Below are 22,361 nucleotides of genomic sequence, written 5' to 3' on the forward strand. Positions count from 1 at the left end.
GTCTCAGATCTGTAATACAGGGTAATGTGAGTACCTAAAGTTAAACAAGTTATTACTGAGAAACTTGTTAGAACTGTGCCCAACACGTTATGAGTAATTAATGTATATTAGCGATAATTATGAATTTTATGGTTAATCCTCACAGCAAACCTTATGGCATTTGTATTTTATATTTGTAAAACCTGAGGCTCAGAGAATTTAGACAGTTTGCTTAAGGTGAGACTGCTAGTAAAGTGGGAAATATGATTTGAACTTATCTGTTAGGTGCTACTGTAGCAAAGCAGTGCATTATTGGAAGGTAAATTAAAAAATTCACATGAGATGGAAGAGAGAAAAGGAATCATTGTCCAAGATGAATTCTGGAGGGCCATCTTGGCATCTCTGCACACTGAAGTTACCCTAGAAACCCAAGTGTTCAACCCTTGGTTTCTCTGACACGAAACTATTGGGTCCAGTAGTCTTTTTATTTTTTTTTTAAGGTTTATTTTAGTTGTACTAACTTGTCGAAAACTATGCCATGGCTATGTAATGCCGAGCCTGGCTCTACCCAGCCCCCGTCACTGATCTGAGTGAGTACACTTGTGCCTCAGTGGCCCAGCTTGTGGTAAATGAAGCCTCGTTCCCCCTTCTGCAGTTAGGTGGAGAACAATTACTGAAGAACAAGTACAATGAGTCACGCACTGAAATTCTGAGGTATTTGAGAGACAAGATGATGAGAGAACAAAAGAAAGCACCAACCATGAACTGAAGAGTCGATAAAGATCATATAAGATTCAAGAGATAAAGCAACAGGGTAGAGTGAAAAGCCATAACAACGGAGGGAATACACAGGATTGAAGTTGGAAGATCTCATTTTTAGTTTTAACTTCACCGTGTATAAGTTGCTGTGTGACTTTGACTAAGTGGTTTAACCTCTCTGAGCTTTGCTTTCCTCATCTGTGGAGAGAATAATATCAATTTCACAGGATAGTTGTAGGATCAAATCATAAAGTAAAGATACATAGTGAGTGGAAATACTGTGTAAACTGTAAAGCAGCGTACAGATGTTCTTTACTAATGTTATGAAGATGAAAAGAATCAATAGGACCCTTTGGGGAAAAAAGCTTATCAATACCAAGCATGTTTTAAAAATTATCAAAGGGTAATGCTATGATGCACAAAGACTTAACTTGGGGTGCTGAACACACTATACATTGTACTGATGATGTGTTGTAGAATTGGGAACCTGAACGCTGTGTAATTTTGTTAACCAGAGTCACCTCCAATAAATTCAATGAAAAAAAAAAAAAGGGTAACGCTGAAAGAAGGAACAGGGAGAGTTTGCCGGATCAGATTAAAAGAAGAGTACAGTGTCACTGCTTACTTTGATGACTCTTTTGCATAAGGTGACTGTGACATCTCTTGAGCCTGTGCATCTTGTGCATCAGCACAAACAGTAACTGGGGCCTTTAAGATCCTGCTCTGAGGTCAGACACTGAAATAATTGTGTGTTGGGACTGGGAGCAGAGAATTACATACATGCCTTTCCAAGGCGAAGAGATTTAACATGTGAAGTTTATGCAGTGCATGTGACCGTTGATTTTACCAGAGGAGCAATTTCAGTCAAATAATCTCCACTTATACCTTATTAACACCCTATTTATTCTCCATTAAAAAGATTTATGGCAATCCATGCCTGTCCTCCCAATGGGCGACTCCGCAAAGCATGGAAAAATTGTCTTCTTAATTCCATTGTCTGCACTCTATTTAGATCACAGGATTATACTCTCTTTCTTGTGCATAAGAGTATTGAATGACCTGATTTGAGGAAGATTACTTACTCATCTTATACATACAAGGTGCTCTTCATTGAGAGAGTGTTCAATGAATGAGCAAGTGAATGGGGTAAATCAAAACGCAAGGCAGTGCACAGTACTAAAATGAATCAGTCATACAAGCAGTGATTGCTATAGAACTAAAGAGATGTGCCAATTTGGGCAAAAGCATGTGTGGAAAGTTTAAGGTTACAGCTTTTCAGTTTGTGTCTGGAAACTCTCAGTGCTCTAGGTTACATATTGGGAAGGAAGAGTTAGCAAAAGGCCTGTAATCAATCTTTCTTTCCACTGGGGATGCCTAGGGGTAAAAAAGGGATGACCCAGTCAAACCGCCTTCCAGATATGCTTGTCAGCAGACTTAATGATAAATATGCTGATAGTTCTTCCTAGCAGAAAAATAATAGAGAGTTCTTATTTGTGAAATGCTTTTAGAAGAATACACCTGTGTGTTTAGGTTGCCTGTGGTAACTAGACCTTAATTTGTGGGTTTAAGGGGGGCATGGCAGGTGAGAGAATTAGTGGGGAGTTACCTGGAAATATTTAACTGACATTATCCCTTTCGTGAAAGCAGTGCTCCACACACATTGCTTAGACCCCACCTAGTGAATGTGATCTGAACAAATCCGAATGCAGAAGAGAAAGAACCTATGTTCATGGTCTTGGACTTCTCTAAGGGAGGAATGCTTCACTTCTTGTGATGGCTTGTAACCTTGTAATTTTTAGTGAAGTTTGGCCCGTGAGCCTGATTTAACAATCTGACCCTTTGTGTTCTCTCATCGAGTTGCTGGCCTCTCCCGTTTCCTTTTTCCGTTACTCTGAATTGGCAGAAATCCTTTAGAGACTGTTCGGCGTGGGTTGGACTCTCATCTTTGTCCCTTCCTGGCAGTGAGACTTCAGTCTGGCTACATAAGTGTTCTGAGATTAGCTTCCTCCTCCGTGGAATGGATTTGCTAATAGTGAGATCTGGAGTGGTCATGGGATTAATGAGGGGAAAGTGTGTTGAGCAACTTACCCTTCCCTGCACTGGGGCAGGCACTCCTTTCCCAGCTGGAACCAGCCTGGTCGGCAGGAGAGGCACTGCATGCTGTGTCTCCCTTCACATGTCCTGCAAGAGCTGTGGCAGGGGGCACACTGGTGGCTGTCCTCATCAGCATGGTAGCCCTCGGGGCAGTCCTGCACACAAGTCGTGTCTGCCAAGGGAGGAACAGTCTGTCTTGGTACCAAGTATGACACAAGTCTCCCAAACCTCCTCTATCTGCTCCCGACTCTCTGCCATGGGGGGGGGCATGCAGGAGAGATGAGACAGTGTCCCTGTGGGCTGGTGGATATCCTAGGGCAGTAAGATGAATATCCCAGAAATAGAATCAACCAGAAGGCTATTAGAAGGTGAGAGAAAACAGAAGTCAGAGTGGATTGGCCGTGTTGGGCAGGCCAGAAACCAGTCTGTCACATTGAGCTGGAGAATGGATAAAGAATGGTGCCCAGTGGATGGGGGGAGGGTGTGAGAGGCAACCACACATTAATGTTTCTCTCCCTCTCTTTCTCCCTCCCTTCCCCTCTGTCTAAAAGTAAATAAATAAAGCTTTAAAAGAAAAACAACCTTAAATCTTCTGTTCTGTACAGAGAGTGAATTGGAGTTGAGCTGTTCAGCCCCACACCGCTCCTGACCAACCCAACTCCACCAACCCAAATGGAGTCACTGATTCTTATCTTTTCTTCTTCTTTAGCAACCTTTTAGGGTGGAACTTGATGGTGACTCAGTTAGAAAGCAAAAAATGGAAATTTTCTGGCTTTACAGTTTAGCACGCAGCTCTAGAGGCATCTTCTTCCAGCTTCAGCTTAACCTCACTGAACGGAAGGCAGGCTGTCCTGCATTTTTAGTGTTAGCCACTGGTCAAGTCTAGACCAGACTATAAGCCAGTTGTCTCCATAACTCCAGTCAGCAGTAAGCACAGACACTAGTGGAAAAGCTAAATCACATTAGAGCTGCAGTGGACTCAACCTCTGTATTGGGAGACTCTCTGAGCTGCTTGAAGGCAGGGTCATGTCATTCTTTTCCAGCATCTAGCACAGGGCCAGGTCCCCACTCAATGTTTGTTTGGTGGCTGTTTTGTTAAAATATGGGTGTTGACAATGGTTCATTGTCCAGCTGATGTATCCGGTTAACTAGGGGGAGTCCTTATTCCCTTAAAGATGAAACACCTCTGTGTTAGTTTTCTATTGCTGTTGTAACATCTTACCACAAACTTAATGGCTCAAAACAGTACAACTGTATTATCTTATAGTTCTGGAGGTCGGATTTCTAAAATGGGTCCCGAGGGCTATGCTCCTTGTAGAGGCTCTGGGGGAGAATCTGTTTCTTCTCCCTTTTCAGCTTCTAGAGACCACCTGTACTCCTTGGCTCGTGGCTCCTTCCTCCATCTTCATAGTCATAAGAGAGCATCTTCTCTCTCTCTTTCTCTCTGCTCTTCTGCTCTGACATCACATAGCCTCGAAATACTAACTTTGACAATGCTGCCCCCTCTTATACGGACCCTTGTGATAATCCAAGATAATCCTCCCAAATCAAGACTATTAGTGCAATCACATCTGCAAAATCATTTTTGCCATGTTAGGTAACATATTCCCAGGGTCTGGGGATTAGGATGCATACATTTTTAGGGGGTGAGTCTTGTTTTGGGTTGTTTAGTCTACCACAACCTTTGGAGGAATCATCCAGTTCATACCTAGCCTGACCCTTGAAAGGGCGGTGCTGAGGGATGGGGCGGGAAACTATGAGAAGACCAGGCCTGAGCACGTCCTGTACCCAGCCCGTGGGGGACTGTGTGCAGGGTTATGCAGTGTGTTCTGTGTTACACCTGAGCACTGAAGTGTCAGTTCTAGCCTGATTTGTATCCCTAGCTTAAGAGAAGACCACCTTGTACTGACAAGAAGCCTTCTTGTCTGCGTGAGGGCACCCAGGGTCACCACTGGTAGCACTCTAAGTTGAGGATAATTAGAAGACAAGATCTCGGTGGTTGGGATGATACAAAGATCTGGCATGTTTTTTAAAAAAATGATTTTATTTATTTATTTTCAGAGAGAGGGGAAGGGAGGGAAAGAAACATCGATGTATAACAGAAACATCAGTTAGTTGCCTCTCACATGGACCCAAAGAGGAATGTGGCCCGCAACCCAGGCATGTGCCCTGACAGAGAATCAGACCAGCGACTTCTTGGTTTGCAGGCCGGCGCTCAGTCCACTGAGCCACACCAGCCAGGGTGTGGAGTGCTCTTATGAAGCGGTAACTTCTGGAAGAACGTTCACTGGGATTTGTGTAAGTGAAGCTAAGATGGATGGATAGAGAAGACTGATGTCTTGGAGTGTTTTCTGTTGGGAGGTGATCAGGAGTGGTATGAGGATAGCTGTCCCTGTGTCTTAGCTGGGGAATGGTGCCCTGGCTGATGACATCTCAACAAGAAGAGGAAACATTGTCACATATTTTTACTTGGAGTGTCTTGCTTCTCAGGTCTGCTCTCCCGGGTTGGGGAGATGAATTCTCACGTTTTCCAGGTCTTTAGCATATTTGTCTCTCTTTTTTACACCCCTCCACTGCTCCTTCTTTCCATTGAGTCAAGTTTTGTTTCATTTTCTTTCTTCCATACCTGTTTTAAGCCTAATCATGGTATCCTTGGAAACCTGAGGACATTGCCTCATATTAGCAATAACCTTCATAGGTGACCTGCTGGAGGTGGCCAACCCCAGACTGTGACATACTTTGTTCAAGATTTATTAATCAACAGATGCTAAATCAAGGGGAAAGATTTATTTTATTCTCACCTGAGGACTTTTTTTCATTGCTTTTAGAGAGAGAGGATGGGAGAGAGAAACATCAGTGTGAGAGAGAAACATCGATTGGTTGCCTCCTGTACATGCCCAGACCAAGGATTGAACCTTCATCCCAGGCATGTGCTCTGACCAGGAATCGAACCCACAACCTTTCAGTCATGGGATGATACTCCAACCAAGTAGCCAGGACAAGGAGAAATTTTGGTGAGGAGCTGAACATCTACATGCTCACAAACTGTCTCTTTCAGACTGCTTCTTTAATTACAAGAGAAGACAATAACTATGAAGTGGAGAAGTTGGACAGTACCCCGAACAGGGGACCAGAGTTAACATCACCAGAGAGAGTCGTGTGAACGTCCTGTGCCTTCAGAAGGACTCAGCATCGTCTATGCAGTGCTCCTCTGTGGGAACGTGTCGGGTTAAAGGAGGCTAAAAGGACATGGCGCCTAAAGGGGAATTGACACAGTTATAATTTGGGTGGTATATTAAAGTGTTGTATAAATGTTAAATTAGTAGAGTTGACAGCTAGTTGCTGTGGTTATGTAAGAAAGCATCCCTGTTCCTAGGAAATAAATTCATACTGAAGTATCTGGGGGGGTGCGGCCGTGATGTATGTAACACATCCTCGGATGGTTCAGAAAAGTGTATTGTGAAAGATGTATCCTAATCATGCAGAGAGAGAGGAAACGAGCACAAGAAAATGGTGAAGCAAGCGGGGTAAGAGATTAGCAAAGGATGAGGTGGGTAAAGGGCGTATGTGTGGTGGTCTTGAACTATCCTTACTCTCCATCTTTTCTGTAGGTTTGAAACTATTTTAGACACAAAGTAAAAAGTTAAAAAGAAAGGCACACATATCTACTGGGCGCCAAGCATCATGAAAGGCAGTTTCCCAGATGGAAGGGTAGACAAAGCACACCTCAGAGGAAGGTGACTCACTGAGAAGGAGGCTGTGCCTCGGGCAGGTGTGACACTGGTCCTCGGAGGGCCCCGTGCAGCGGAAGCACTTGGTGTGGCAGGGCTTGCATCCCAGCACCTCCGCATCCCAGTACTCAGAGAGGGGACATTCCTTGTGAGGCACGCAGATCCCGTGGCTGTTCAGCCTCTGGCCTTCCAGACAGGTGGTACAGGCCCCCGCCGATGAGCAGGTCTGGCAGGACCTGGGGCAATCTGTGGGTGGGCGGGAGCAGCAGAGAGTGAGAGTGGGCCAGAACGCCCTACTAGAGAATCAGTTCTCCGGGAAAGTGTAGTCACATGCCTTCCTTGTTTCTTCCAGAGATTTCTAGAGCTTTCTGCTAGCAGTGTGGAGCCATGAGTTGGGTACAGCTCTTGGGCTCTGGGTCAAGCATCCTTATTGCAAAATGGGTAAAAAAGGGCTATTTTGTATTCTTTGTCATAATTACAGAGCCCCTTTCTGCAACAATCACCTCAAAATATTAGTAAGACTCACTATAATTACTCACTATAAACTGCAACAAATAATAATAAGCTCTTCAGTGGCAGAATGGTCACACACTGCTTTGTGGCCCTTTCACCAATGTATTGTAATAATTCCTATTCTGTGGTCCTGCAGTGACCTCCCAGAATACCTTGAGCTTATCATTAGCATTGATATGTATTATAATTGCCTGTTGACAAAAAAGGCCTCTTTAACATTTATTTATGAATGCACAATGCCTAGGAGAGGGCCTGGCACATAACAGGCACTCAGTAAATATTTGTTAGACAAATAAAAACTTTTTTCCCCCCTCGGGGTTTTAGCCATTGCTGTTTTCTCTGCCTAGAATCCTCATCTCTCAACTATATGCGTGGTTTACTCCTTCCATTTATCAGTGGCACCTTCCAGGCCACCTTCTCTCTAATTGCAACTCCATTCTCCCCAACTCTCTGTCCCCCTTCCCTGCCTTATTTTTTCTTTTTATTTATCTTGTTTAGAGTCTACCTTCCCCAAAAGTGTGTAAGCTCCGAGAGGACGGGACTCTCTCTGTGTTGTTCCCTGCTGTTCCCCAGGCCCGCAGAGCACACGGTGTATAGTAGGCCCCAACAAGCACTCACTGTTTGAATAGACACACAGTAGTGTTGTGATTATCATCATCTCTTTTTATCTGTCTCAGGAAATTGAGACTGGAGGTGCTAAGTCACTTGGCTGGAAAAGGAATTGAACCCAGGACCTTAAAAAGAACACTTGCTGTTTCTGCCCCAGTGCCTTGGAAAAGGTGTAGGAATCTTAGAGGTGTCTATGCCATCTCATAGGGGATAATTTGGGGTGATCAGAATAGATCCCAAGTCCTTGTGTTTCTTAGAGGGGATCTTGCTTGGTTCCAAATGCTTCTCTATACCTACCCAAATCTTAACTTTTAAGTCAGGTCCTTTGTTTCTTCTCTCTGTAAATTCAGGTGGTCACCTGTTTCTTCTAGTGCCAGCTTCCCTCAGCCTCCCAGTGGACTGGTGGAAGGTACAGTGGTAATGCAGGGAGAGACCCCCAGTCAGTTTCCTACAGTGGAGCTGACTGAGTGAACCCAGGCATCTGTATTTTTAAAAAGCTCTGCGGTTGATACCAGTGGGCAAACAGGAATGAGAACCAGAGGTCTTTCTCAATGAGAAAGTAAAATCAGGTAAATGAAGTACAGTAAGTACTCTGAGACCTGTAAAGGTCTATATGGCAAAGAACACCAGAGAAAGTCCAGAAGTTGACCTCCAGTTCCTGCCCTAGTTACAGGCAAGAGGGCACTGCAGACCTTTGGTGGGGTTTCTACACTTCTCGGGGGAGCTGATGCCTCAGGCCAACAGTCTGCCTCCCGTGCGCACTCCCCTCTGCCACAGGGGCACAGCTGCCCATCTTCAAGTCCAGGTTCTTGGTGGGATGTCGACACTAGAGTGTACATAAGCACACAACAGGTATATCCTGATCGTAAGGCCAGAGCAGAAAGCCTTCAGTAGTGAGATAGATCTTTATGGCCCATGAAAAGCATTTCTCTGGTTGCCTTCTTGGACGTGAGTGGCCCAAGGTTTTCCTGCTGTGTGCGTTTACCCTCCAGCTCTCACTGTGTTTACGGGCCTGCCTCTGGTGTTTGCCTGGAGGCAGCACTGGGGGCTAAGTCACTGCTGTCTGCCTTGTGGGAGCCAGCCCGTGAGCAAGGTTAACAACACCGTTCTGTACCCTGGAAAGTTTCTAAGGGAATCGATTTTAAATGTTCGTACCAAAAAAAAGTCATCGTTTCCCAATACATACATGTATCAAATCCTCACATTGTACACCTTAAACTTACACAATATGTCAATTACATCTTAATAAAACTGGGGGGAGAGTTCCTTTCCCCAGAATGCCTCTCTCACTTGCTGGAGAATTCCTCTAGTAATGGGCAATTTATTCAAAATCCTTTCCTCTGAAAACTAGTAAGAGGCAAAGAATTTATGCCCAATTAAAACATAAGAAGGCATAAATAATAGCAGCTTCTTTCTTGAATGCGTAGGAATTGAAGTGCCGAGTGGGAGATGGGCCAGGGGACCCATGGCAGGAGGAGTTGGGCCGATGCCGAAGGAAGGGGGGGCCTCTCTGGCCCAGCCTTCCTTATGCTGCTATAAACTTTTGATAGCTTAAAGTTTTAAGAAAAATGTTTTGGGTCACTTTTTAGGACTCATCATCTCCTGTAAATCTTCATGTGAGCCACTGTTGTGACGAGAGTCAACATGATTCATTGTCAATAAAAGTTACATGATCAAAACTAATGAATGACTCATTTAAAGAAAAAATAAATTAGAGCAGATTCAAAATAGGAAGGGAAGGGGCAGGACAACAGTTCTGGGGCTGGAACTGTGCAAACCCCAGATCCAAATTCATCTTGATGGAAACCCATAATCCCATTAGGCTCCCTGGGATTTGGCGCTTGGTCATGTACCCTGGAAGTCTTTACCTTTGCAATCCTTAGTCTCTTTTTCATAGTAAGTTCCTGCCGGACACTCGTCCAAACACTGCCCATCATAGAAAACGAAGGATGGCTGAGCACAGATTTCACAGTCATCAGCTGAGGGGCCATTGCACTCCAGACAGTCTTCGTGGCAGGGCAGACACTGGCGTGCGTCCGTGTAGAAGTGGGGGGGACAGGACTGATGGCACGTGTCCTCATATAGGAAGGATTCAGACACGCACTCTGGGGACAGGGGAAACAGCAGTTATCCCCTCAGCGACAAGAGAAAGGAATTCATTCCTTCCACGGTGGCTAGCCCACCCCCCACCATTTTGGCTCATTTGACCTGTGTATGCACTTGCCCCATCTCCACCCAGGCAGGGCATATCCATGCCCCCGAAGCCCTGCCCTTGGATTGAAGATCACATATGGCGGCCCATGTAGGTGATGCGGGGTTGACATCCTGAAATGATCTGCCCCTCAGAGGTACAAAAGACTGTGGTGCTGTGAGAGCAGCGATGGCTGAGATGCTGGAGGTATTGTCTCAAAAACCTCGAAAGCTTAACAGATTTTTCAAGCTGTATTGAGCACCGCAGGCTTTGTTTAATACAAAAAGCAGGTGAGGAGCTCTTGGATTAGTTAATTTTTCATTTACTGATAGGGTAGACCAGTGACATACACATGGTTAATCAGTATGAAGACTGCTCTGTGGGGTTGTGTTTGTTCTCTTATTTTGAAAAAACACTTCAGTGTATGCCAAGAGAATTCTTTGGATAGGATAGAGCTAATTACATGAGTCTGTCTTACTCTGAAGAGGAAATTAGCCTTTCTTGGGAGATAATTTCAGAGAAAAAGGTCTTAGCCAGAGTATTGTTCTTAGAGTTAACAATACTGTACAGCACAGTCGCTGGATTCACCTGGGACAGTGCTTGGCACACCCTAAGTGCTCAGTACATGCGTGTGGAAGAGATCACACAAAAGGTGCTCTCATCTGTCTTAACTTGCAGGATCCACAATGGAAAGGCTTTACCTCACCCTCACCTTCCTCAGTGGCATGCACAGAGGTAGATAAACTTCACTTAAGGTAGGGAGACTTGTTCCCCCAGTTCTGCTTGGACACCCTGCCCTCAGATAGTTGGCTCCCAGCTGGGGTGGCTTGGTAGAGCCTCGCTTCCCCCTGGGATGCTCCCAGGTACCTTTGCATGTTTTCTCATGGATGCATTCCTGGCACATCTCTGGGCAACGCTTGCACACCCCTTCCACTGCCACGTGCCTCTCAGAGCAAGTTTCCTGGCATGTTCCTTGGTCCAGGACGAGGCCTCCTTCACAGGAGTGGCAGTTGGTGGCATTTTCTTCACATGTTTTGCAAGGAGAGCTACAGGGTTTGCACATGCCATCTTCTGCATAGAAGCCCCTGTGGGGAGAAGAGGGAGCAACTGGGGAAGCCTTCTAAGTGAGAAAATGATTCACACCTGGTGGCAGAGAACTCAGGACTGAAAACGAAGGAGTACTGCTCTTGTTGAACAAAATGAATCTATCAGATTTCCTGAGGAAGTATTGTCAAAAATCAAGTCTGGGAAAATAAAATAAAAGGGATAGATATCATCCTTGTGAATTTGGTTTGTTTGAAAACAACTTTGGTTAATTTGTGTCAACCTTAGTCATCTTCTGATTTCTCTATTTTTATCTCCTAATTTTTATTTGTTTTCTTTTTTTCTATGTTAGAGTAGAAAATACTTTTTATTCAATTAATGCATTTTAAAATAAAAATACAATTTAACAAATTCAAAAAATTACTTTCAAAAGGCTCAAAAGATTTAATGCCCTGTAAAATTGGAAGCACTATTTTATTTTATTTTATTTTATTTTATTTTTTTGCTTTTGGATGTTCTGAGCCAACCTCTGATGCCTTTTCAAAAACATGTAACATTTGCACACAGCATCAAATATTTGGAGCATACACTGCTATTGGAGTATATGTTGAGTGATTGACTTCTTCCAGGTGGAATTTGATGTCTGCCCACATTGTACCTCTGAGTGATTTAACTACCACACCATAGAAATCACTCACTGCTGTGTGAACGCAGTAAATATGAAAATACTCCAACCCTCTCAACTACATTTGGGAGATAAGAGAAGTATAGACAATGTTACAATGTTTCTTTGAAGGGAAAGCTGAAGGGAAGAGCTGGAACTTGCAGAAGTGGTAAAATCATAAACCAGTTTAAAGACTATGGTCTCCTGAGGTTCTAAGTACCTTTTCCAATTGTTTTCTATAATTATCCTTCTATTTATTAGTCAGCTATCACCCTAATAGTGCTGTGTAACAAAACAGCCCAAACTCATTGCCACTCATATACTTGTAGGCTGAGCTTGCGCTCAAAGAGGCATATGTGACTGTATAGGAAGAACCCAGGCATGCACTTTGGGGGAAGGAAACTTGACTCCAAGCTGCACACTGGGTGCAGGTCTTCTTCACTTCCCTTGATCCTCCCTGGCACAGCGGACTTGTGAGTCATGTTCTTCTCTTAGCCTTAGCAGAAGTAAACGAGGGCAAGTTCAACAAGGCAAATATATTTTAAGCTTCAGCTTCTCTTCTGCTAAGATCCCATTGGCTAAAGCAAGTTAAATAACCCAGCCAAAAGTTAAGGGTCAAGGAGTCCATTCTGCCTCTCATGGAGGTTGCTGCAAAGTTACAGCAGGGGGCATAGGTACAGGGAGGAGCTAAGAATTGCAGCAAATAATTCAGGCTACTGGAGTCCTCTTTGAACCCTAAAGCCAATAAAGGGCCTATAAAGCATCTTTACTTGTTGCTTTAGTTAATTAATTCACTCATTCACATCCATTCAATCATTCTTTCATTCACTAATTTCTTGTATTTGTTTAGTAAACAAAAATATCTTGAATGTGTCAGGAAGAATATGACAGGGGTGAAGAAAAGTCACATTTCTAATGTGGTTTCAAGAAAGAAAGATGGGAGAAAAGCACTTTAGGTCAAAGAGGGGAAACTAAATATGTCAGATGAAAGCTAAGACGTGGCTTCCGTACACATCTTGGACCGTGATGGAGAACGTCAGAAGAACAAAGACACTGCTACTTTGGTCAGCCACGTCAACCTCTTAAAAAGGAGTTTGCCAAGACAGTGGATAGGAGTGTATTATATGCTCACCAAGAGTTCGATTGAATTAGAGAAATTTGAGATTAAGGGAATTTAGTGCATTCTCAAACATACACATCTTCGACCTGAAGGAGACTGTGGTGGACTCCTTGTTTCTATGTGTTTAGTGAAGAACTTGGCCTCGTCCAAAGACAGAGCTGGCCTGTCACCCTAGTCTAAACTCTTGGAATTTCCCAAGTGGTAAGAATGTCCGTGCCATTCATTGTTGGCCCCTCCAGCCCGGCCACGCCTGATAGCTGGTGCTAACAAAATTAGTCGGGGTGGGGCTGGCCACACCCTCTAGATTTAGGGTGAGGATTGGCCTAGCTAGAAGGACCAGCCTGTGTTTAGAGGTTGGGGACTTGGGGCCATATGATACCCATCACCTGACCTCTGGGGAATTTTTACTGCTAGGCCTGACCAAAGCCTTTCAAGAATAGTTTCTGGACACTGATGAGCATTCCAGAATTTGAAAAGACACAACACAAAGAAACCTTCTTCAGATTTTTCTCATAAGGGTGTCAGTGGAAGTTGGGTGATGTGCTGAAAACACAGGAATGGATTCAAGCAAAAAAGAAAAAAAACCTTATTGAAGATTACTGCCAACTCAAAAATACACAAATCTCAGGAGCTTGTCAGGAGGCAGGCAGATGCCAGGGTGAGAAGGTGTCTTTCAGGGAGCCACTTTGCTAAAAGCAGCCTTCCCCACACAGACCTGCCCAGTAATTTGTTCCCTGTCTTCTCCCTGCCTTCACAAAATTTATTTGTAAATGCTGTATTTCACTGTTATTTTTAGTTAAGAAGACAGATGTTTCTTTTTAGAAAGCCACCTGTATTAAGTTGCTACATTCAAAGTAGTTTATGTTGAAGTCTTTTGGCTCAGATAAATACACGTAATGGGAAAGCTGTGTGGTTCTGGAGCTCCGCCTATGTTCGAGGCACCTGAGACAGTGGCAGCGCTTAAAGGAAGACTGCTTTTCTTGTACCAGCGCTTCACACCTGTTCACATTTGGTGAATATGAGTACACCTTAGGTTTTGCAGTGTTTTTTAAACAATCGCCATCGTGATGTATGTTACTGCTTAAACTTTTTTCTTTCATGAATATATGCTATATTTGAAAAAGCCACGGCCATTAGTACTGGCTTATAAATAATTCTGAAAACCTGAATGCTCTTTCATTGCAGCTTGTGTCCCCGTTATACATCGTATTGCTGCTTTAGGATGGATTGCACCCAAAGGGGGCAATTGCTCAGAAACAGTAACAACTTGAAAACACTATGCTGTAGAAAAGACCAGTCACAGAAGATCACATTTTGAAGCATTCTATTTGTAGGAAATGTTGAAGAATAGGCAAATCTATAGAGACAGAAAGTAAATCAGTGATTGCTAGGGCTGGGGGAAATTGGGAGCACCTGCTAAAAGGGTAGAGAGTTTTCTTTTTGGGGATGATGGACATATCTTAAAATCAATTTGGTGATGATCACACAACTGTGTAGATATGCTAAACACCATTGAATTGCATGCATTGTTTGGTGAATTGGGTGGTATATGAATTTATCTCCATAAAGCCATTATTGAAGAGAAAGGAACCCCAGCTGGATGAGAACGTGGCATTGTGCAGTGGTGGAATGTGGGCTGTGGAGGTTTGGGCTGGAATCCCCACCATGTTGCGTATTAGCTGTGTGATATTAGCCATGCTTACCCCTCCCCTCATCTGTGAGGTGGAGGAGGGGGAATAATAGTATGTGGGTTAGAAGGTTCATGTGAGGGCCACTGGGTCCCACCCTTGAGGTGCTTTGCGCAGGGTTTAGACATCACAGACACTCGACGAGCAGCTGCTTTTGAATGGTGTCTTTTCCCCTTGGAATGTCTTAGCCTTTTCTGTATTTAGGCGGTGAGAAGTACGACGGTAATTGATGCAAACTTCCCCTACTGGATTGTAGGCCTTTTGCAGGCTCAGACTTCCTCCATCTGATCGTAATGTAGCTTCCGAAATCGATTCTTACATACCTAGTGGGTGCTAGCTATGTATCTGTACTATTGACTTGACTACGATTGGCTTCTACCTTAGATTGGAAGCTTCTTGGGGGTAAGTATCCTGACTTGTATTTGAACCCTACAGGGTCTGTCTCAGTAATGGATACAAACTGGTCATTAGGAAATAGGTGCTGTTTTCATCATCAAGTTCTTTCAATCAGTAGGCAAATGAAATCTCTAATTCCTTAAAATAGATTCTGTCGGCTGCTTCCCCAAACTCATTTCTCATCTCTCTGGCCATCAGTGTTCTGACTTTACTTGGGTTTTTTGGGGATGAATCTTGTTCAGCCCAAACCGATCTTTTTATTTCTGTTCTTCCTGCCAGTGAGGTAAGGTGTAAGTAATACATCCTGGCTAGTGAGATGTGAAGAGAGGTCTGAGGAAGTTTTTTTCCTCTTGAAAAAAGACAAACTAGGAGCAACAAGTCCTTTTCTGTGTCTGGTAGTTGCAGCGAGGGGTGGTGATGTGTGGAGATGGGGCAGACAACGTGGCTCGGGGGAGGACAGGCTAAGGAAGACACAAGGACAAAATGGAAAGATTGTGAGTTTTCAATAAGGTGCTGGCCACTGAAATAACCAATACGGGATTTCTGAACATGCTGTTATGCGAGATAATAAACCCTGTTTTGTCTCAGTCATTCTGCTTGGCATTTTCGTTGCTTCTGTTTCCTTATGTACTTTCTCATTTGCTGTTCCCTCTTCCCTTTTAGGGAAATCCTGGAAGTCGATAGAAAGGAAAGGAATTATAAACCAGGGGACTTACGAAGCCATGAGGAATCCATAAATAATTAACTAGGTCTTTTCTTTATCATCTTTGATTCACACTTCACCTACTTTAAACAGAAGAGGTTCGTGTGTTCCACAGCCTTACTTTTGTGATGGAAAAACGACAACTACTTGATGATAAAGAGAATGTGTAAAAAACCAATTTTACAGAAGTAAAAATACACACATTTAATCATCACAAGAGAGAAGTGTGCATCTGGCGTTAAGTGTTGGCTGCTGTGGCCAGCGGTGATGTTTGGCAGTCAAGAACCGACATCTGTGCAGGCGCTGTAACGGGGGAGAAGAGCTCTTTGGCAAATACGAAGAAATTGTACCCAAATTACTGCAGGAGAATGAACACCAGCAAGGGGAGAAGGGAAAGGAAACTTACGTAGGGCAGTTGGAGTGGCACCTGCCTTGGTGGAGGAAGAGAGGGCGTTCCACCTGAGTCCGGCACTGTTCGCAGAGATCAGCTTCAGAGCAAGAGGCACAGTCCTCTGTACAGTTCTCACAGCTGCCACTGCTCGCTGAGGGCCACGTGCCTTGGGGACAGGTGGGGACGCAGGCCTGAGCCAACAGATATGTGCCTAGAAACCCAAGAAAGAAGGCAGAGCAGGCGGTCATCACGTGTCTGCTCTAATAGCACACACGTCCATGCAGAGAACTGGCACTAGCAGAAACTGCTCCAGAAACCCAAGTATTTCACGGCTAATGACATAGGTAGTGATGATGCCAAGTCTGGCAGGATGAGTTCAATCTCTAGACAGGAAATCGACAACAGGAGGCCTTTGCCCTGTTTCTTTTACTTTCCTACTGATACCTTTGTCAGTCACTTGGGGGCTTCCCTTGACCTAGTCGATCAGTCTGTTAACACCTTCACCTGTCTTCCTGGTGGGAGAGTTTATACACGCACAACTTGGTGGGGTCTATTCAGCTTCCCAAAGCCTGTCTTATTAGGGCCTAACAAAATAGCAACTCTTCCACCCAACAGGTGGTCCCTCAATTTATTTATATTTATTTATTTATTACTGATTGATTAATTTGAGAGAGAGAGGGAGGAAAGAGGGGCAGAGAAACACAGATGTGTTGTTCCACTTATTTCTGTATTCATTGTTTGATTCCTGTATGTAGCCCTGACCGGGATTGAACTTGAAAACTTGGCGTATGAGGACAACACTCTAACCAACTGAGCTACCTGGCCAGGGCGGTCCATCTTTTTTTTTTTAATTAAAAAAAAATTAGCACCATTATTAAAGAAAGCCATTTAAAAATCACTGTCAACTCCAAAATTCCAGGACAGTTCCTTCAATTTTCGTGTGTAAACTGCTCTGTTTGGCAGGAGTAGAACCACGGCCCAGCTGTCACTTTAAATTCTGCTGTTTTATCGTCCTGTCTCTCTGTTAACCATTGCACACGCCCATGGGAGGGTCACCTCAGTGGGAGTGCACCCTTCTTAATTCTGAATGTTAATGCACCATGTTGATAAAATACCTACCTAATTCAGGGAAGTTGTTATTTCTGAAGTATTATCTTTATAGACTGGCAAAGCAGTTAATTTAAGATGTTATATACTGCTCTTGTGTTCTTGCTCCTCTAAATTCAGTACCAGAAATGAAGAAAGAAAGGATGGTAGACTATTTTTCCTGACCTCGATCCTCTACTTGAAGTTCTCCTGTTTCGGCTAACGCACTCTAAAAGGGCAGGGGAGCCTCTCGGAATGTCAGGTACCCAGACACCCTAACAGATTCTGTAGCCAAAGCAATTGCTAACTTCATCACGCTTTTGGATGAGAAACATTTCTTTTTTTTTCGTTTGGTCCTGTGGAAGCCAGTTTTTATTACAGCTCAGTGTTCGGGGTCCTGTGCTGCTCCAGAGTAGTGCTGTGGTAGGAACACGTGATGGGATTCAATCGCGTCCTGCGCACCCCTTACGTAAAGATGCTAACAAACGTAGGTTACGGTGAATGGGCTTGGCCACTGCCTCCTCCGGTCACACTCCACACTAACCTCTTGGACATGAAGTGCACAGGGTTGCAGATCCATTGCAGGTTTTGCAAGAAGAATGACAAGGCGGTTGTTTTCTCGAAATATCTGTGTAGGGAAAGGAACAGAAGTCAGTCTCCTCGAGGAGGTCCCCAGTATTTCATGGCTGGACAAGATCTCATGGGCAATCTCATCTCCCTTCCTGCCCCAAATAGAGTCCCTTCGCTTTTGCATTAGCTAAATGTTGGCACCAGGCCGTGGCCTACCATGTGGACTTCACTACTTCATTGACAAGTGATTTTCAAGACTTTCTTTGCAGACTTCCAGACACAGGATAGCCTCCAGTACTGAGGAGATATTTGAACTGACAAATGTTACTTTTTTCACATGTTAAAAATGTGTGAGTGTTTGTATGCTTGTGTTTGTGAATACGTGAACAAGTTTTTGAGTCAAAGATAATCACTTATTTCCCTGTGATTCTTAGATGGCCAGTTTTCTTCACTCCGAGGTGATCACCGATAATTCCTTGTGTTTTTCATGAAAAACTATTTTTTATTTGTTCTTTGGAACAAGATTTCTTAACTGGTCAATGTTTGGATCTCTGTGTTCTTCAGAGAAGCCATGGTGGAGTGCAGCCTAGATCGGTCTCACCTTAAATTTGCCCCAGCTCGTCGCTAAGTATCACCCAGATGGAGCCGCCCACCAGCTTTCTGGTTGGTCCTGTGATAAGCAGGCCAACCTGGGAAACAGCGGAGCCATTTCCCCCTCTTTCCTTTCAAGAGCACTGGATGGGCAGGCTTTCCACGGAAGTCAGTGACTCCACGGGAAGTTTCAGAGACATACATAGTAGCCTCAGTGACATCACTCAAACAATACACGCCAGGGCAGTGACTGAATTTCAGGGGAAATTTTCCCTGACATGGGAAAATAAAAGATAGAAGTTCTAGCTCCGACTGTGTGATAGGAATGACCCTGACCCTCAGTCAGGTGTTATGTTGGCATCGCCGTCCCCCCTTTTCTCCTTCCTTCCCTCCCTCCCTCCCTCCCTCCCTCCCTTCCTTCCTTTCTCTTGCCTTGCAGTTCCTTTCTTCCCTTTCTGAGAGTCAGTCTGGCAGAGCTGGCTCTCTGGTCACACCTGCCTTCAGATCCCAGCTGTGCTGCTTAGGTAGGGTAACCATGGATACAGTGATTAAAGTCTCAGAGTCCTACTTCTCTGTGTCTCTAAAATGAGAGAAAGTTATTCTTCCCTAACAGGACTGTTGTGAAGACTACATGAGATAATGTGCGTGAAGTGGGCACATAGCAGGTTAGCAATTGGTAGTGCCTTCTGCCTCATCTCTCTCCTCTCTCCTGATTTCCTTATTTCTTATCATTCCACCACATTTCTGAGGCCTTTGTTTTATTTTCCCTCTCTCTTTCCTCTGTTCTATACCTGGAGTGGCACCAGGAGGCACAGCTTGGTTTCCATGACGGCGCTCATGGCTAACTAGCTAGAGCCTTACTACAAAGAAAACTAGATTCAAAGGTAGTGGGTGGATATGGGTCTAGATATGGGGGTATATGTGATTGTCCATCCTGCCATGCTATGTGGCAGTCTTTTTCCTAGTTTGGACAGAAAAATTTGCCCTGGTTTTCTAGGAGACTGACTGATGAAATCTCCCCGGGAGGACCTGTTAAGAGCTCAGTTAGCCCTGTGCAGAGCAATGCTAGTAATGGGATTTTCACAAAAGTGGTCCATAAACATTGAGTCTTTCCCTGAAGATCCTTTTAACCTGACAAATCTCTTAACCCAAAAAAGAGGGCAGCAGAGAGATGAGCAACAATTCGGTTGCTAACATCAGTTCTCACTAACCAACAGAGAAATGCAAATCAAAACCACAATGAGATATCACTGCACCCCTGTTAGAATGACTGTTAGCAAAGACCCGAGACGTGTGCTGGTGAGGGACGTGGAGAAAAGGAACATCCGTGGACTGTTGGGAACGCCAACTGGTGCAGCCACTATAGAAAACAGCATGAAGGTTCCTCAGAAAATTAAAAACAACTACCACATGACCCAGCAATCCCACTTCTGGGTACGTAACTGAAGGAAACGAAATCACTGTCTGAGAGAGGTATCTGCACAGTGTCCACTGAAGCATTACTTAAAGTAGCCAAGATGTGGGAAAACCGAGGCGTCCGTCAGGGGATGAACGGATGGGGAAGATGTGGTGTATACAGGGTGGGGAAAACGTAGGTTTACAGTTGTGAGTATGCAAAACACAGAGTTTATTCTTCTATTTTTATTATTACTTTCCATACGAACAACTGTAAACCAACTTTGCCCCACCCTGTATATGCAATGGAGTGACGTTCAGCCATAAAAAGAAGGAAATCCTGCCATTTGCGACAACATGGATGACACTTGTGGGCATTGTGCTGAGAGAAGCACAGAGAAAAACAAACACTGTGTGATCTCACTTCTATGTAGAACCTTCCGAAGCCCAAACTCATGGAAACAGAGTGGACTGGTGGTTGCCAGTGCCGGGGGAGGGGGCGGTGTGTGCGGAGGGAATGGATGCAGGTGGTCAGGGTACAAACTTCCGGTTCTAAGACGAGTAAGTTCTTGGAAGGCAAGGTACAGCCTCGTGACTGTAGTTAAACATACTGTATCGTATAACTGAAAGTTGCTAGGAGAGTAGATCTCAAAAGCTCTCGTCACAGAAAGGCTGACAATGGAGGTGATGGATGTGTTAACTCATCTTACTATGGTGACCATCTGCAGTGTATGCATGCAGCAGATCATGTTATACACACTGAAACTGCCTATGTTATGTCAGTTGTGTCTCCCAGGGAAGCTGGGGAAAGAGATGCTTACTTAATGGATGAGAGCAGTTATTAAAAAATAATAAGATAATATTTGTCAGACATTGAGAAATTGAAAATCTTCAATATATGTCCCAGCCATGGGCTGATTTGCTTTTATCATTTTTATGCTAAAACATTATAGTTACAAAGATAGGAAGTTTTATTAATTTTTTCATGTTTGTGTAAAATATCATGCATGTATCTACACATACACACATATTTGCAATTACACATTTCACATTCTGGCAATTCGTTATTTTACTGGGGTACACTCAGTATAAAATTCTGTAATGTTCTCATGGTTCCACTAGAGGGCACTCTACACACACAGTTAACAGCAATTAAGCATTGGCAATGGATAGTCCTGCCCAGCCAGGACTTTATCATAAAAGATTAGTGACTTAATCTCAACAAGTACATTTTGACCTTGATCATAGTTTCTCTTTTTTTTCCTGCTCCAGAGATTATAGACTTTACAGGACCTCAAAACCAAAAATCACCTTGACCAAGAAGATGTAGTGTTCATTCTTCAAAAATAATTATAGCTCAACTACATAAACAGGGGTTCTTTGTATTTTATTTTATTAAATAAGCAATACTCACATGGTGCAAAATGTACAAAAAGCATATATCATGAAGCCTCTGTCCCAATCCCTTCTCCATTCTTTTTATATACAAACTACATCTATTCACATAGTTTGTCACGTTGCCTTTTTTTCTTTTTTTTTTTTTTTTTGTAACTCAGTATATTTTGGAGAGCATTCTTTCCCAGTACATAAAGAACCTCTTCATTCTTGTTTATGGCTCCGTAGTATTCCATTGCATGGATGTGTCATACCTCATTTTTCTAGTCTTTTATTGTAACCAGTTAGTTTTTCCCCATTCTTTGCTACTTTAAATAATGCTGCAGGACTAAGGACATGGAAAGTGCTTTTCCAGCCTACTAAAGAGCTGTAAGGACTGAGGCTTTTCTTGGTAGCCTCCCTTTCCCAGGCATAGCCATTTGGCACATCAGGAATGTCTTTAAATGCTCTAGAAGTCTCCTTCTAGAACGCTGTTGAAGGTCACTGCTCACTTTCCTCCCGTCTTTCCCGATGAGAACCACTTATATTCTGTGCTGTGGTCTCTCCTTTCACGATCTCCTCATCCCACCTGCTTCTGGCTGCCCAGGCGCCTGGGTTGGTTTCAAATCACAGAGACTCCTGATTTGTTGTGATTGCCTTCTCCTCCCTATTTCCCTGTTACCTCTTTTGATTTGAAACTTCCACCTTCGTCGCTCCTGCAGCAGGCTCTTCACCAAAGATGGGCTTGAAGTGAGCACAGGTTCTTTTTTATTAAAAAAAATAAAGTGTTTTATTTTTTTAGTGCAAAAGGATAAAGAAGGTAAAGTTTGCCTATCATCTTACCACCCAGAAATGTCTGCTGCGTAGACTTTGGCACATGGTCTATATGTGAGTGTCATTACACCTGTGTGTACATTTGTCATCTACAGCTTTTGCATATGGAATATTGGCCCTATACTTTGCATTAATATTATAAATCTTACAGATATTTTCTCTTGCCATTGAAATTCCTTGTAAACATTAATTGTAATGGCTTGTATATTTATTTGCATGAACCATAATTCACTTATTTTTTTCTTTTAAACAGAAAATATAGGGTCAATGTTGTTAGTACTGATTCTACACTTTGCATTTAATATTATAAATCTTATAGGCATTTTATCTTGCCATTAAAATTCTTTATAAACATCCCTGGCTGGTGTGGTGAGTGCCAGTCTGTGAATCAGGGGGTTGCCGGTTCAATTCCCAGTCAAAACACATGCCTGGGTTGCGGGCCAGGTCCCCAGTAAGGGGCGTACGAGAGACAACCACACATTGATGTTTCTCTCCCTCTTCCTCCTTCCCTTCCTTTCTCTCTAAAAAGAAATAAATAAAATCTTTGAAAAAATCTTTATAAACATCATTTTAATGGTTTGTGTATTTATTTCCATGAACCATAATTCACTTAACCTTTGTTATTATAT

At 43.5% G+C, this 22,361-nt stretch overlaps 1 protein-coding gene and 1 long non-coding RNA gene across 4 annotated transcripts in view; one reads left to right on the top strand and one right to left on the bottom strand.

Annotated features, from left to right (window-relative positions):
* The window catches only part of LOC123479263 (uncharacterized), a 32,910-nt gene extending 26,322 nt beyond the window's left edge, over nt 1-6,588 (top strand). The window contains exon 11 of the long non-coding RNA XR_008426798.1: nt 5,661-6,588. This is a non-coding gene — a long non-coding RNA (uncharacterized lncRNA). The remainder of the gene's footprint in view (nt 1-5,660) is intronic.
* PCSK5 (proprotein convertase subtilisin/kexin type 5) overlaps nt 1-22,361 on the bottom strand; it is a 421,805-nt gene that overhangs the window by 17,955 nt on the left and 381,489 nt on the right. For 2 of the 3 annotated variants that reach the window (XM_053923627.2, XM_045191524.2), the window contains exons 28-34: nt 21,581-21,661; nt 17,513-17,596; nt 15,898-16,093; nt 10,744-10,961; nt 9,554-9,790; nt 6,579-6,809; nt 2,827-3,004 (exon numbers count right to left, since the gene is read on the bottom strand). In XM_053923627.2, the coding sequence (XP_053779602.1) occupies nt 2,827-3,004; nt 6,579-6,809; nt 9,554-9,790; nt 10,744-10,961; nt 15,898-16,093; nt 17,513-17,596; nt 21,581-21,661 (1,225 nt within the window). The remainder of the gene's footprint in view (nt 1-2,826; nt 3,005-6,578; nt 6,810-9,553; nt 9,791-10,743; nt 10,962-15,897; nt 16,094-17,512; nt 17,597-21,580; nt 21,662-22,361) is intronic. The other variant, XM_045191544.2, reaches the window with a different exon arrangement.

This window comes from Desmodus rotundus, chromosome 1, assembly GCF_022682495.2.
Source record: "Desmodus rotundus isolate HL8 chromosome 1, HLdesRot8A.1, whole genome shotgun sequence".
In the NCBI taxonomy this organism is placed as follows: Eukaryota; Metazoa; Chordata; class Mammalia; order Chiroptera; family Phyllostomidae; genus Desmodus; species Desmodus rotundus.